At 41.3% G+C, this 14,943-nt stretch overlaps 1 protein-coding gene across 1 annotated transcript in view; it reads right to left on the minus strand.

Annotated features, from left to right (window-relative positions):
• The window catches only part of adra2b (adrenoceptor alpha 2B), a 5,618-nt gene extending 362 nt beyond the window's left edge, over window positions 1-5,256 (minus strand). Inside the window, exons 1-2 of the mRNA XM_014993946.2 lie at window positions 3,848-5,256; window positions 1-3,669 (exon numbers count right to left, since the gene is read on the minus strand). The exon at window positions 1-3,669 is cut by the window's left edge and continues 362 nt beyond it. Coding sequence (XP_014849432.1) covers window positions 2,083-3,654 — 1,572 coding nt within the window. The 5' untranslated portion in view covers window positions 3,655-3,669; window positions 3,848-5,256 and the 3' untranslated portion in view covers window positions 1-2,082. The remainder of the gene's footprint in view (window positions 3,670-3,847) is intronic.
• Between the last annotated feature and the right edge of the window lie 9,687 nt (window positions 5,257-14,943).

Raw genomic sequence — 14,943 nt, forward strand, 5'->3', positions numbered from 1 at the left:
TGTGCTTGTATCTCCGATGAACGATTTCACGCCACTACGACTAGATGAAACGATGGCAAATTTTGCATTTTTGGATTCCGCACAAAATCCTCAAGAGTCTGAGTTAAAATAAACTGCACTCTCACCAAGCACTAACTCTGATGGCAAAAGGAAACTTTCGCTCTCGTCAAGGAACTTAAAAATTTGTACAGCATTTTCATTCTTTGTTCAGTTGGCTTCATTCTCTGCACAAAAGCGTAGTATAATTACAAATAAATAGGTTACAGACAGAAAATGCAAAGCAAATAAATCTTCAATCTGTGCGTTCCATCATATACACCAAAACAAAAAAGAAGAAGTAATACTAGGTAAATACGTCACAGAGCCAGATGTCACTGAGTCAGGCTGGTGTTCTGTAAGGCTCTTTGGTCCCTGCAGGGTGCTCACTAGAAAGCCATGCACTCAGCTCACGTAAAGAGAAACACTGACTTTCAGCTTGGTAAGACTGTCTCAATGGAGAGATCTCTTCATTGACAGCAATATGTTGCCTGAACCTGCTAATCTGGTCTCTGCTCTGATCAATATTACAGTAGATCTGCAGCATCCCAGCCAGACGAGGCACTGACTGTTTCTACAGACGGAGAAGAGAACAATAAAGTCGTCCCACATGCAGAAACACACACATACACATTCACACAGGTCAGCAGGATTAGGAAATTGGTGTGTCACTGCTGACAGCCCTTGTCCCATAGAGTTAATAATAAGCCTGTTGTGGCGTTCACAGTTAGACACATCTTCCTCTCTTGTTTTCATCACTGTCAATACCTCTGCCATCCATCCATCCTCTCCTGCCTCCCTGCAGCAGAGAGGTTTAGCTGTGGGTGACGCTGTGTCCCAGGTGCTGCTGAAGAGCCACTCAGACACCTTGTTCACCATGACCCCTGTAGGTGTAATTAAGGGGCACATCGCGCACCCATAATTGCATTGTTCATCCACCTTTTACAGTCACTCTCAGTGTCTACCTGGTAAATACTAGCAGTTTTTTTTCTTCTGAAAATAATGCTTGGAGTTTAAATAATATTCTAGTGTTTTTTTTTTCAGTCTTCAACAGATGTAGCTCACATTAATGAGCTCTGAAGGAGGATCAAAGCAGTTCTGATGATTACATAAATGGTCCAGTTTGTTGGAAGAGGTCCTCATGGTCCAGTCCATTCAAAATGACAGTGCAGTTAAACACAGGAAACAAGATGTCAAAAGGCCCACACTTCAGTAACCTACACACGAGTTCAAATATATGACCCATATCTCCTCTAAGTTCTTAAAAAAACAACAACAAAAAAACAACGTAGGAGCCATTTTTGGGACTCCTGCAAAAGCCAGGAGCAAAGGTGGCTTTCCACATAAAAACTCTGCGAGTTGAGTTTGAAAGGGCGCTCTTGTTTGTGAAATCACATCTGAGATCGTTTGAAACCTTCTCTTGTTGTTGCTCTTTAAAATCAAGGAACACATGTTTGCCCTGCAGCGGGACGAATTAAGACTGCCGACGTAAGAAATCACCGCTAACCTTGTGTCCTCCTTGTGCTCTGTGCTGATAAATAAAAGGCCCCCAGGCGCACAGGAATCTAAGGCCACTTGCCTCTCCGTAGCCGGTACTTACAAAATATTGTATGTACATATTATAAAAGTCTTTATTCACAATGAAAACTTGGTTCTCAGGACATTTCCTGCAACATGTAGCTCTTCGTGTACATTTCTGCAGTGATGTGTCCTTGAGTCGATATAATCTGGAGACAAAACGCTGCATTCGGGATCTTATCAGCAGCCCCGAAGCGCCAAGCAGTTTAATGCAGTCAGCCCCCTTTTCATGTCCCATTTTCAACTCTTCCCCAGCTTCAATTCATGATTAAACACAGTTCAATTTGTCTGTTTGTGCACTGTGGTTGAAAAAGTGTCCCTCAGTTCTAAATTTTACACTGAAATCTCCACATTTTAACATATTTTTAAAACAGCCCTTTGAGTGTTTGGTAAAATGGAAATGATTGTTCTGCTTTGCCTCAGAAGAAGCTCTATCTGTGTGCATGTTCTGTGCAGCACATTTACATGCTAAAAGAAAGTACCCTTGGTGGTTCTGCACAGAATCTTTTTAAAAGCCTTTCTGAAGTCTTTGTTGAAGATGGTGTATATGACTGGATTGAGGGAAGAGTTGCAGTAGCCAATCCAGAAGAAGAACGTGAAGAGTGGGTCGGGAATGACGCAGGTCTCTGGGCACACTGCCCGCAGAGAGTAGGAGAAGAAGAAGGGGAACCAGCACACCACGAAGACACCGATGACCACGGCCAGGACGAAGGTGAACCGTTTCTCCCGGTTGACCATTGCCTTACGCCTCGCAGCCCCCGGATTGCTCTCTGTTTTTGACTTCCTTCCTGGCACCAGGCGAGCGCCCTTCGAAGTGGCAATCATGTCACGGTAGCGCTTGACTGAGGCTGGGGAGTGGATGCCCCCCCCAGCAGGTGACCCCGGCATGCTGGCGCTCCCCCGGCCCCCTCCATGGCTGTGCTCTGCATCACTCTCTGTGCTTGAGCTGTCGCCATTGTTATTGTCGGCCTTCTTCCCTCTCAGCTTTTTGCCCTTCTTCACCTCCTCCTTGGTTTTGGGTGCAGGCTGAGGAGCAGGGTTGGACAAGGGGGCCGAGGTGACCGGGGGAGTTGTGACGGGAGACACGGCTGGAGACTGGGCAGGGGGCTGCAAGAGGTTATTAGTGGTTGGATTCTGGGGACTCTGTGAGTCTCCTGGGGAAGGGGAAGGGGTGATAGCAAGAGTAGGGGGTCTGGTGTTTGAGGTTTTGCTTGCTGAAGGGGGAGTGCTCTCTTCGTCATCCTTTCCGTTGGCTTGTATGTGTCGTGCAGGCTGACTTGGAGTTGCACAGGCGACCCCGTCCTTCCTGGGCTCCCCAGGAGGGCAGCGTGTTCTCTGTTTGGCTATTTGGTAGATTCTCACATACACCAGGATCATGATGAGGCAGGGGGCGAAGAAGGAGCCTATGGTGGAGTACAAGATGTACCAACGCTCATCATTCAGCTGGCACTGAGGTCCTCTCTCACTCGCCTCATCACTAACCTCACTCTTGTTGAGTGAGAGCAGAGGGGGGAAGGAGATGACGGAAGAGATCAGCCACACCACCACGATGGCGCCTTTGATGCGTGTGGGAGTCCGCTGGCGCCCGTAAGTGACCCTGGAGATGGACAGGTAGCGGTCCAATGAGATGGCACACAGGTGCACGATGGAGGAGGTGCAGAACAGCACGTCTAGCGCCAGGTAGATCTCACACCACAGAGATTTAAAGTACCAGTAGCCGAGCAGTTCGTTGGCCAGCGAGAAGGGGATAATCAGAGTAGCCACCAAGATGTCCGCAGCAGCCAGAGACACCAGGAACAGGTTCTGCGGACCTCGTAGAGACCTGCTGGTCAGCACGGCGATGATGACCATGATGTTTCCGACTATGGTGAAGACTACCATCAGCGTTATGGCAGTGGCGAAGGCCGCCGTGGCTTCGGGGGAGTAAGGGGCGAGGGATCGGACACTCTGGTTGCAGGGCGCGGAGCCTCCGGAGCCGCTCACACTGCTGTTCCAGCCGGTCAGCAGCATGGAGCAGCCGCCCTCCACCGCTGAAGCCATGCCTGGATTATTTCTCTAAATCAGAACAAAATATGCACGTAGGACACCGTGATTACTCACAGAGCGTCCACTTAACGGATGCATAAAAGTGCAAGAAACTGTGCAATTGTGCGCCGTTTCTTCCTGCGGTCCAATGTGCATTTAAATCAAGACATCAGTCATACATTTATAATAATTTGAAAGTCATATTTACCTCACTTCTTTCAGTTCTCTTTCAGCGCCGTCAATGATTGATTCTTTGAATCCTCCGCAACATTTTCTCTAAGTCCATTTAGGCACAAAAACCAGTCCAAGTCAATGCGTCAGAGCGCAGACAGCGGTTTCTTATCAGTTCTTGGAATCAATTTCCTCCAAAAAAGATTAAAAGTAATTTTTTTTCTGATGCGGTGCGTCCGCCCGTTCGGAGTTATAAAACAACAGAAAAACCACTGACACTTCTGCTCCGCTCAATGTGTCTTTAATGATTAAGTTGTGTCCCAATTACGAGGAAATTCAATTAAAACATGTCTAATTCAGTTTTGTTAATTGCGACAATATAGGAAATTGGATCAGGGTAAATTTGGACACTTTTGCAGTCCGTGCGTCCTCGTCTGGAGACACGCACGTATCAAATAAATAATAAGAAAGAGAAAAAAGTGAAATTTTCACGATGGCTCAATAATAAAAGCTACTTGTTCTTAATTTCAAAGGACAGGCTGTATCAGTCCCCGTGTTTCCTGTCGGTCGAGCAAAAAAGGGGGGAAAAAAAGAAAAGAAAAGGAGGAAAAGTAAACATTTGGCTCTCCAACCTGGCGCACGCAGCCAGATGTGCTCCTGAAACGTTCCCTCACATTATAAAATGATCCCCTCTTTTCGGACTAAGCTCTGTGGATCTCAGGAGTTGCGTTTTTGGTCCTCGGTGCGACAGAAGTTCGTGAAGAACCCTTGAATCAGCCGCTCCACTGGCGCACATCACCCGACTTCCTCTCCGAGGCGCAGCAGCATCTTCTCTTGCGAGCAGGACCTTCCGACGAAATCTAATAAGTGGGGGTGCCTCCCATCCGCCTCTTGCGCCTCTTTCAGACCCGGTGATGTCACTGTGGAGCGTCATGGGATCCTTACTCTCTTCATCGCTGCAAACCCCCCTCACTCTCACAACTTAAGACCTAAACTCAAGCCAACGCAGTTAGATGGGACATGGCTTGTTTCCCCTGGATGCTGAGGCGACCAGATGAGGGCTGATGCCGCCCGCTTCAGAGGAAATATTAGCTGGATTTTCAGATGCTGGGACGCTTCATCACTCTCTTTCTGCTTAAGCATTTTTAAATATCCACCGAAGGATTAAAAAAAAAAACTACACAAATACAAACCATGGCAGTTTAAGGGCGTCACTAAGAAGAGCATTAATTGGTTTAAAAAATAAATCAAATTTTATATTCATTATGCGCCGAGGGGTTTACAAATAAAGTCTTGTACTTTTTGATCATTTTGATAATTTGATCACAGCTAAATAAAATAATAATGTCACTCTCCACTAGAGGTGTAATCTAGAAAAAATCAAGAGTGTTGTGTCCATGCATTTTAATAAGAAGTTGAGTGGAAGGAAAAAAAAGTGGCACACAAAGGAGCACACGCAGAAGTCTTTAGAGAATTGTGAAGCTAACGACATTCAAACGTTTGAGAGAAATTCACAAGGAAGTTTCCAGGATTTCTACCTGAGCAGGCCTCCTCCACTCAACTCCTTCAAACTAGCCAGCAGCAATTAGCAAACATCTGGTGGAACTGTGTGTCGGCTGAGCTCGTTATACCAGCTACTTCTGAGTGAAATGCTGATAAAAACGTGGTTAAAGGGTTAATAGAGGAGTGATGCTGTGATGATTTCCTGAAGGTGGAGTTTCAGAAACAGCAGGGGTTTCTTAAAGAGATAGAGGCCTAATTTCAAGGCATAAAATTACAAAGTCAAAATTCTTTTAAGTCATATTTGATATGCACAGCATTTTTATAACAGCTGAAAGCAACATAGTTACTTGATTGTGCTATAAAATGGCAAAATGTGCCTGGAAAATACATATTACCTCCCCTTTAAATCATGAAATAATTATTTAATGTACCTCTGCAGGCTGTAAATCAAAAAGTTATGGATCATCAGCCAACCATCAGCTATATTTTCTCACAGTTTGTCCACTCACCAGTGGGTAGCCAGGCAAACAAGCAACATAAGACACATTTGGGGCACAGCTAACATAGATTTGTCCTCCTCCACCCCATTAAAGGGTGTCCCCCTGGGTGGTGAGTCCCATTGTGGATGTATAGCAAAGCGGCAGAAATAAATAGATGCATATGAGAATATTTGGACGGGGTGTCTGGGGAATGTGAAGGAGTGACCGCTCTTAGGAGGGCTCGGTTAGGAACTTTTTAAATGTGATATTTTGCTTGTAAGTCTAATTATTCAGTTAGACAATAGTGCACATAATGGATTGATGTTTCACTGCAAAAAACATAATGAGATTTCCTTAATAAAGTGAAATCATGACAAATTCTGAAGTTCACATAAAATAAACGTGTTCGGTTTGGAGACCGGAGCCTCCCTGAGTGCTGCAGCGCTAATGCATTAACTGTATAAGTGGTCCTTCTGGGTTGGGAACTCAGCGCACTACATTATGAGGTTTCAGATCTCAGTTATGAAACATCGTTTTGCGAAGAACGGGGGTTATTTCAGCAAGAAGATAAGTAAATTATAACCTTCTCCTCTCTCCAGCAGCTTCAACTCCCCTGCCTGAAAACGCACCATGTCACCTTGCACCTCTGCTGATGGTGCGAGGCGCAGGGCAGCGGTAACAGCCGCTCTCTGCGATAACGCGTCTGCATCATCACTTGACTTCTGTTTAAATTTATCTGCATTAAGAATCTGTCGGCGCTTTCTTTCTCTCACGAGAAAAACAACCACGACACCTCTCCTGTGATTGGCTGGCCACTTGAGATCGAGGGTCCGATTGTTCAATTATCTTGTGAAACTTGCGTCACGCTGGAAGCTTTAGTGGGCCATAAAACTAAACGGCAGCAGAGTGTTGGTTAACGCAGGGGAGGGGGCTCCTGTTGCTGCTGCAAACTCGGATGCAAAATGAACAATATTCCAACATGCACTCTAAACTTAAACTGAACTTAAATGGGTTAATGTTACTGGGACAGAAATTGGGTGATTTAAACCAAATGGGTCAAAGTTGTGACCCAGTTTGTTAAGGAAGGAGCTTCAACAGAGAAATGCATTTTCTTTGAACAAACTCACTTTGCATTTTGTACCAAGGTTGACACCTCAAATGGTCCTTCCATACTGTGAAAAAGAACATTAGTAAAGTATTTAATATTCATTATTATTTTTGTAGAATAATTTATTTTGTGAAAGTCTAGCAAATTACAATATTTCAGATAGTGACAAAGGCTTCTAAGTTTTTGAGAAGCATAAAACACAGAATTTGGCAAACAGTAAAAAATAAATAAATAAATAAAAGCGACAAAATGAATTTGGTACTTTAGAAACTTTGGGGCCTGAGCTGCTGATACGCTCTTTTAATAGTTTGGTTAAGGCTGCAGCAGTCAGGTCCATCACAGCCTGGACTTTTAAAATCAAATCAATTTATTGCAAATTCATTGTTTACTAATAACATTCAACAAAACAAGGAAGCATTTCTTATGAAAAGATACCAAAGGGAAAACAGATTAGACAATTCACAAATACGACACAGAGAAGACATAAACAAGAGCAATGATTTCTCAGTGAAATTTGAATGTTCTCTCAAGGTTACTGTACAATCTCTTATTCTTATTAGCATTTCCATTTTACGCTGAAGTTGGGAATCAGGAGAGAAATAATATTTTCCACAAGCAAAGATATCAAATTAGTTGATATTTCTTGACACAGATTGGTTGCCTGAAAAATCCTAATGAATGTCATTACTGTGTTTTTATTACTCATAAATTTAATGTCTCTCCTTAGTAATCTACCTGCATGAAACTCCTGAAATTCTTCTTTGTTTTGAGGTTTGCTAACCCAGCTGAGATTCCCCTCCTCCTGCTCACGGAGCAGGCTTCAGCGTGATGAAGCAGGCATAAAACTGGCTTCTCATTAATTTTTCATCAACATATTACCCCATAAGTTATTCTGTTTAACCCACTCTTTGGTAGCGTCACCAGTAGACATAAGTAACTTTGACCAACTCATTTGAGAGAAAAGCCGAACTAATAACCAAATCCTGCTGAATTAAATCAACCCAGTGTGCGAGCAAAGTAACCCTGTTTTTTAAACAGCGGGTTTTGGAGTGTACATTAACACCTGTCACGCACACACAGGCACACACGTTTGTGTTGCTATCTTTGTGGGGACTTTCCATTGACTTCCATTCATTTCTACAGCCTAAACCTTACCTTTACCCTTTTCCTAACCCTACCCATCACATACCTAACCCTAACCCTATCCAAAACTCAATTCATACCTTAGCCCTAACTCTGACCCCTGACCCAAAAACAGGGTTTCCCCTCGTGGGGACCAGGCTCCGGTCCCCACAAGGAGCAATTGGTCCCCACAACATAGTATATGTCAGGAAAATCGTCCCCACAAACGCACACACACACACACGCACGCACGCACGCACGCACGCACGCACGCACGCACGCACGCACGCACGCACGCACGCACGCACAAATACACACGCAGTCTTATGAATGGTGTGTGAGTGGGAGGTTGTGCTTGCTTGTTTTTGTTGTGCTAACCCCTCCTTACCCCTCCATACACACACACAAACACGCACACACACACACACACACACGCACACACACACGTATCTCAGCTTTAATGAGAGAGAGAAGCTCTACAAGCCACCCATGGAATTACAATTGGACGGCCCGCTTACTGATTGCGTGACCTGAAGCAGCAGCCAATAATGCTCGTACATTTTTTTTCCTGCTCCTGCTACACATTCTAAATATAAAGGGACGGAGAATAAAGCTTTTAGCGAGAGAGAGCACACTCCAATCAAGTGTGTCTGTTTTTGTAGGTGAACTGTGCTTAGTAACACGCTGAAAATGCATTCTGGGGTTGAGGGGTGTGTCACCGATGCCAAGGTTGCAACTCATAGCGTTCAGTGTGCGGTATACACACACGGCCTCTGAAGTGCTTGTTGTGTAAGACCACGTGCACACACTCTCACGTACAGTATGCCGCACACAAAGACTCACAAGCCTGGAGGTAATTCTGCTGTCATGGATCAAGCACACTGGATCAACAGTTCTTGCTTGACATCCAGGTCTGGAAAAGATTGAGTTCCCTCCGGGGACGGAGCTGCTCTCTTTAGGAAAACTTGCTGAACTTTTTCCATTGTTGAAATCTGTTCCAAAAGATCAAAAACGTCAGGGGAAAAAGTCTATAAATGCTGCATTTGAACTTCCATCTCTGCAGGTTTACTCACGGCAGGGCTCTGCTGGGAGTTTATGTGCATGTCGGGCTCAGGTCAACATCAGTCAGAGGGCACTTCCTGCCTGTTTGATTTGAAAGTTCAGATTCTTTCTTTAAGGTCTGGACCTTGTTTCCATTGAGCTTCTAATTTTTAGTGGAAATTTGATTTCTGGGAGTCAAGAGAATACACTTTGAGTGACTTATGGAGGTTTACCGTGAACTATAGAGCTGTAGAAAAGTACATATATTGGGCATCTTAAGTTTATTTTGTCACATGTAAATGTTTTCAGACCTTCTGATAAATCTTAAAATTGAACAAAGATAACATCAGCAAACAAAATGGCTGTTTTCAAATGTGCGATGTCGACCCCCATCATCATTGCAGGGTCTCGTCAAGATGGCGCCCACCTTCAGTAGCCACAAGGTGAGGTCAGGGCCTTCCTACTCCCAGCTGCTCCAACATGCAGTCCATTTTCAAATCTTAATTTATCTTACAAAGACAAATATTCTATCCAAGCCATACGGGCAATGACCGCAATCAAACATTTGTGGTAAGAGGCACTAAGTTTGTTATATAACATCAACATTGACTTCAGAAAATTATCCTAATCATATTAATGTTTTTTTTTGTCTTTTTACCATGAACAGATCACATATGGTGATGCCACAATATCCCAGTTGTACTTAAGTCCAGATTTTGAACTTAAATACGTTTTGAAACCTTCTTTGAGTTTAACCGGGTCACCAACAGATGGTCAGACGACCTCCTTCCTGGTAGAGTCCTGAATTCATGGCTCCATAAGTCATTCAGGTTCTGAAGCATCATAAACCATCATAGCATCACAACCACGTTTGAGCCTGTTTTCTGAAAAACGGGACTTTTTCTAACAGGCTAAACATCTTCCAAAAACAACACCTCATTCCTTTGCTCTGTAGAATATTTTCCCCAAAATGTCATGGCAGTCATTTAGATGTAAATATGAGATGAGCGTTTTTCTGTGTTTTTCACCTTGCTGCTCCCCCACGGCTGCCAGTTTCACCCAGTCTCTTTCCTGCTACTGAATCATGAACTCTGACCTTGACTGAGGCAAGTGAGACCTGGGTTGTGGCCTCCTGGATGTGTTTCTGAAGCTCTCTGGGAGTAATCTGGGTAACCTGAGCACTCCTGGAAGATTCACCACTGTGCCATGTTTTCTCTGTGAATACTGCTGCAGTTTGATGGAGTCCCAGAGTTCATGACTTTCTAATATTTTCTAATTGATCTGTTCATGGTTCTTTTCCCTCTTAATCACAATTAAAAATATAATTGTTGCATTTACTCTGGTTATTTTTGACTGATATCAACATTTGTTGGATGATGTAAAACATTTAAGGGTGATAATAAAGCCAAAAACATAATAAATGTGTGAGAGGGCAAATACTTTCCACAATACCAAGGACTGCAAACTTTGAGCGCAAAGAATGTTTATTCAGCTACTTTTTCTGGTCATTTTCCAGCAATTTCAGGGGAAAGCTCAGTGCTTGGAAGAAAATAAGAGATCATGGTTTAGTATTTCAAGCTTCTACTGGACTTATTCTTAATGTGAGTTCTGAAAGCATGCAAAGAATTAATTTTACTGCTGTCAAATGGCCAAAGAGTAATTTCCCAAACTGCATTTGTAATGAGAGACCCTTCTGCTTCTGTATGTACCAGCAGGCCTATGCAAATAAATGCACATTGTTATTCTGCAGCCTCTTATATCACAGATGCATTTTCATCACCTGGGATTCCTCATACAAGTGACATGCACCGTCCTCATCTGTGAACAGCAAACCCAGCAAAACTCCACGTCCAAAAGGAAGAGGGATCTCTGTGCTAATCCCTAATCTGACACACTCACCCATTTGTAAATACGTTACAGAGACATACAGACGCAAACACGCACGTATAAGCCATCAGTAGGTATTGCCGCAGCTTAATATAATATGATTAGAGCTGACAGTAGTTTAATCCAGGCTCAGAGTGTGACTAATAGTTTGAGTCTGTTTTCATTAGGGAGGCTGATTGATAAAGGATGAACTGAATATGACAAATTTAATGAGAGGCATTTGAACAGAGAGATGGTGGAATAGTTTTACTTCCAAGCATGATTATTTAAAAGCACAGAAAGACAACAGCACCAACTCTTTTGTGAATTAAAAAAATGCACCGGGAAGCACCGCAGATAAAGATTGTGTGTGATTGAGATGATTCTGGGTTGAATCAATCAGGAAAAGGCAGAATAAACAGCATGCTGGCGTCATCTGCTGGATGCTCAGAAATCTCCTCATTTCCTGGTTGTTTTAAAAGCTGTCACTAGAGAGCACTGTCCTGCTGCAAACTAAACATTTTTTGACTTAGTCTTTTCTCAGGTAGTCTGCATTTCCCTCTGGAGGATCACAGTAGAGTAAAAATAGCAACATGTCGTGTGGACTGAAGTCAAACTTCCTGTTTCTGCACCGAATCTTGCCCAGAATTGAATGATTCTGATCCATAGCTATAAGTCAAAAATCTGTCTTCAAACACTGGTACATGTATAAAGCGTGAACAATGACAGCGATAAAAGCCCTCTCAGCAAGGGGAGATAGATTAATGCAGGGCCGGAATAACAAGGATGTGGGCCCCTGGGCCAGACCCAGTTATGGTGCCCGATCCACTTACAAAAAAATATTTTACTGGTGCAAACTACAGTTGATTAATGAGTGATTCTATGCATCAGAAGGTTTGAGTTGCTGCATGGCAGGTTTAATTTGTGCCCGTGTCAGTGGCTCCAAAATATTTTACTATAATTTCATGATTTTCAAATACTTCAGTATTGTTTATTTTCATAGAAATCCCAAAGTGTCTATAAAACTGATATCGGCCTACGAGTTTTATACACATTCATTAAAAAAAAAGAAAAAAAAAAGTAAAGTTGATGACCTCGTTCTAACGTTTGACCCAGAATACACGACAGCAAACTGCATCACACGATTGTTTAAGATTGTTTATTTACCCACCTAACTTCCTGTGTACACAACTACTACTTCCTGTAGTTACAGTAATGAATGACCTGAAACGGATTCTTTCATCTGGTTTCTGCTGACCTATATTTAATAGTGAACTTTTAACTCCCTGTAAATAAATAACGTTGCATATTATCTCTGCCTCATCGCCACGTAGGACACGATTTTAAAATAAAATAATGTATTTTATAATGTTGCAACATTCAGACAGAAACACAAACAATTTGAAACAGTGTCGCTTTGCTTGACTGAACATTTTACTCATTAAATGTTATAAACTTGGATGAATTTGTTATTTTTTTGAAAAGGTCAGGGAGGATATTCCACAAGCGAGGCACAGCAGATTTATTTTTACATGTTTTTTTTATTTAGATAATCTCTGCTAGACAGAGCTCCAGTAATCAACATACCATAAAATGTGCGACTAAAAAAGTAACATGATGTAGTTACAAAACATGTTAATACAGCTTTTATTGTGACACAAACATAAATTGAAACATTTTGACAAATCCGAGCTTTACTTTGACAACAAAATGCTATAATATAGACTAGCTACGGCCGCATTCATCATAACATGGCCTTTAAAATAAATGTAATTCCTCATTGTGAATGATGATGAGAAAAAAATCTGATCTTTGCACAGCCTTTTTTTTAAACTTCTACTTTTTGAGTTGATCCTTTTAATTAGTAATCCATGACTGGTGTATAAATATGACATGACACAGAGACCCACTTGTTCTGGCAGCTGGACACTTGGTTAAAAATAGATTAAAATTTAACTTGTCATCACAAACAGAGAGCAGAAAAGCAAAGAACGTAAAAATAATTTCAACGGCTCACAGTTTTAGAAGTGCAGAGAAGAGAGTCAGGCATGATAAGATCAATAAGTCACAACTATTTTGATGGCTTAAAAGATACTGAAGCAAAAAGTTTATTTTCTGTTCTACTAATCCAAACATAAACATTTAGTTTGCTAAACTCTACTGGAACATGAAAACATGTGCTTTGGTTATGGTAGAAGTTTTTTAAAATAAGCTGCCATTAAATCTTATGATGATGTCTGTACAACACAGAAATTGCTACATGCTTACATGTAATCAAATTAGAAGTCATATTTCTTCACATTTTTCAGTTGAAGACTCAAACATTTACTTTAAAACCTGTGGTGAGCTCTGCTCGTCGTGGTTTTTACATATTTGTGCCAAAGTCAAGTCAAACTAGTAATTTACCGCTGATGTCAGATTTATTTTGTATGTTAAAATCAGGTTATTTTACATTATAAATCAGAAAAGAAAATATATAATGTTTTCTATTTTACATCAGCACTGAAGCCAAGCTGATCTGCAGTAAGATTTTATTACTTATTTCTACAAAGGTTGTTTAAGGAAAAAGAACGAGATATGGAATCCTGTCAGCCTCTGAAATCTTGTTTAGATTCATAAAATGGCTTGCAGAGAACATTATGATTAAATTAAAATCAAGGCGGAGAAGTGGAAGTTTAAGTTTTATAGAAATATCTTTAAATATTCATAATTCAAACCTTTTCATTTATTTTTTTTCTAGTCTTGACTAAAGCCAATGGGCATTTTTCTGATGTGGAAAAATGTGTCAAGTGGAAGAAAGAAGTCAAATATAGTTCCACTAAAGCACGCGTTAGGGAACGGATACTTGTAAATGAGAGGAAGTTGGAGGTTTTGTTTTGGCCATGGGTAAAAATAAGTGTGGGCGGCCCGATAATAAAACATGAGGTAGTGGATGCAACTGATCTTTTAACAGAGGTGAGGCATTAATGTATACAGTGCTATAAAAAGCATTGGTTATATGTTACATGTTTCAAATCCTCAAACAAATTTTAAAATCACCCAAAGATCATCTGAGTTTTCAAATAATGATTTTATTATAAACTAATTATTCCTAACCTTTAACAACTGGCAGCAAAATCTGGCGTTTGTGGCAGCTGGTCATGAATCTTTTTCATCGCTGTAGAGGAACTTTGGCCCACTACGTTTGCAGAACATTTCAGTCACATTGGACGTTATTCAAACTTTGACTAGGCCACTTCAGAAACCTTTATTCTGTCATTTCAGCTATTAAGAGATGGATGTGCTTAATTGTTGTATATTCCAAGTACTACTTGAGATTAAAGTCAAGTAGACTTGGAATTTTATTGTACTATTGTGATAGCGGCAAAGATCGTGATAAAAAAACTCAACAGAACTTCTTTGGGTAACTACATGGCTGTGACTGCATGGCACAACATCAGTAGCGCCACAAACGGAAAATATTGTTCTTGAATAACATTCCCATGACTTAAAACGGTCAAATTTATGTCATTGCATTTAATCTTATTTTTTGTCAAATTTACTGATATTTATGGAACAAACAGTGGAAATAAAGCAAAATAACATCTTCAAATTAAATTAAAAATACAATTCAAAACTACCTTGTTGATCCCAGAGGGAAGTTAAATTAATTTCAATCATACTGTCAGTTTTTTTATTTGAAATGAAATGTATGATAATGAAAAATCAAAATTCTTATTAGAAATTTTTCACATTTCAAATTTTTCCCTTTTTCATTCTTCAGGATATGATGATAAAGACCAGGAATCATAGATCCATTAGTTGCAAAGCAGCTGTGAAAAATTACATGACCTCCACCTTTTTTGACTAAAGGTCTCATCTGCTTTTCCAGAAATGCTCTGTTAATTTCCCACCTGGTGTAATGTGACCCACGCTTTTCAAAAAGTTCCCCATAAAGAACCATTAAAATGGGATGTAAACGAAAGGAGAAACGGCAGACATTTGTAAAGTGGAAAAATATCTTGCAGAGCTAAA

Source organism: Poecilia mexicana, unplaced genomic scaffold, assembly GCF_051168715.1.
Source record: "Poecilia mexicana isolate PSO_F unplaced genomic scaffold, ASM5116871v1 scaffold_9, whole genome shotgun sequence".
NCBI classification, from domain to species: domain Eukaryota; kingdom Metazoa; phylum Chordata; class Actinopteri; order Cyprinodontiformes; family Poeciliidae; genus Poecilia; species Poecilia mexicana.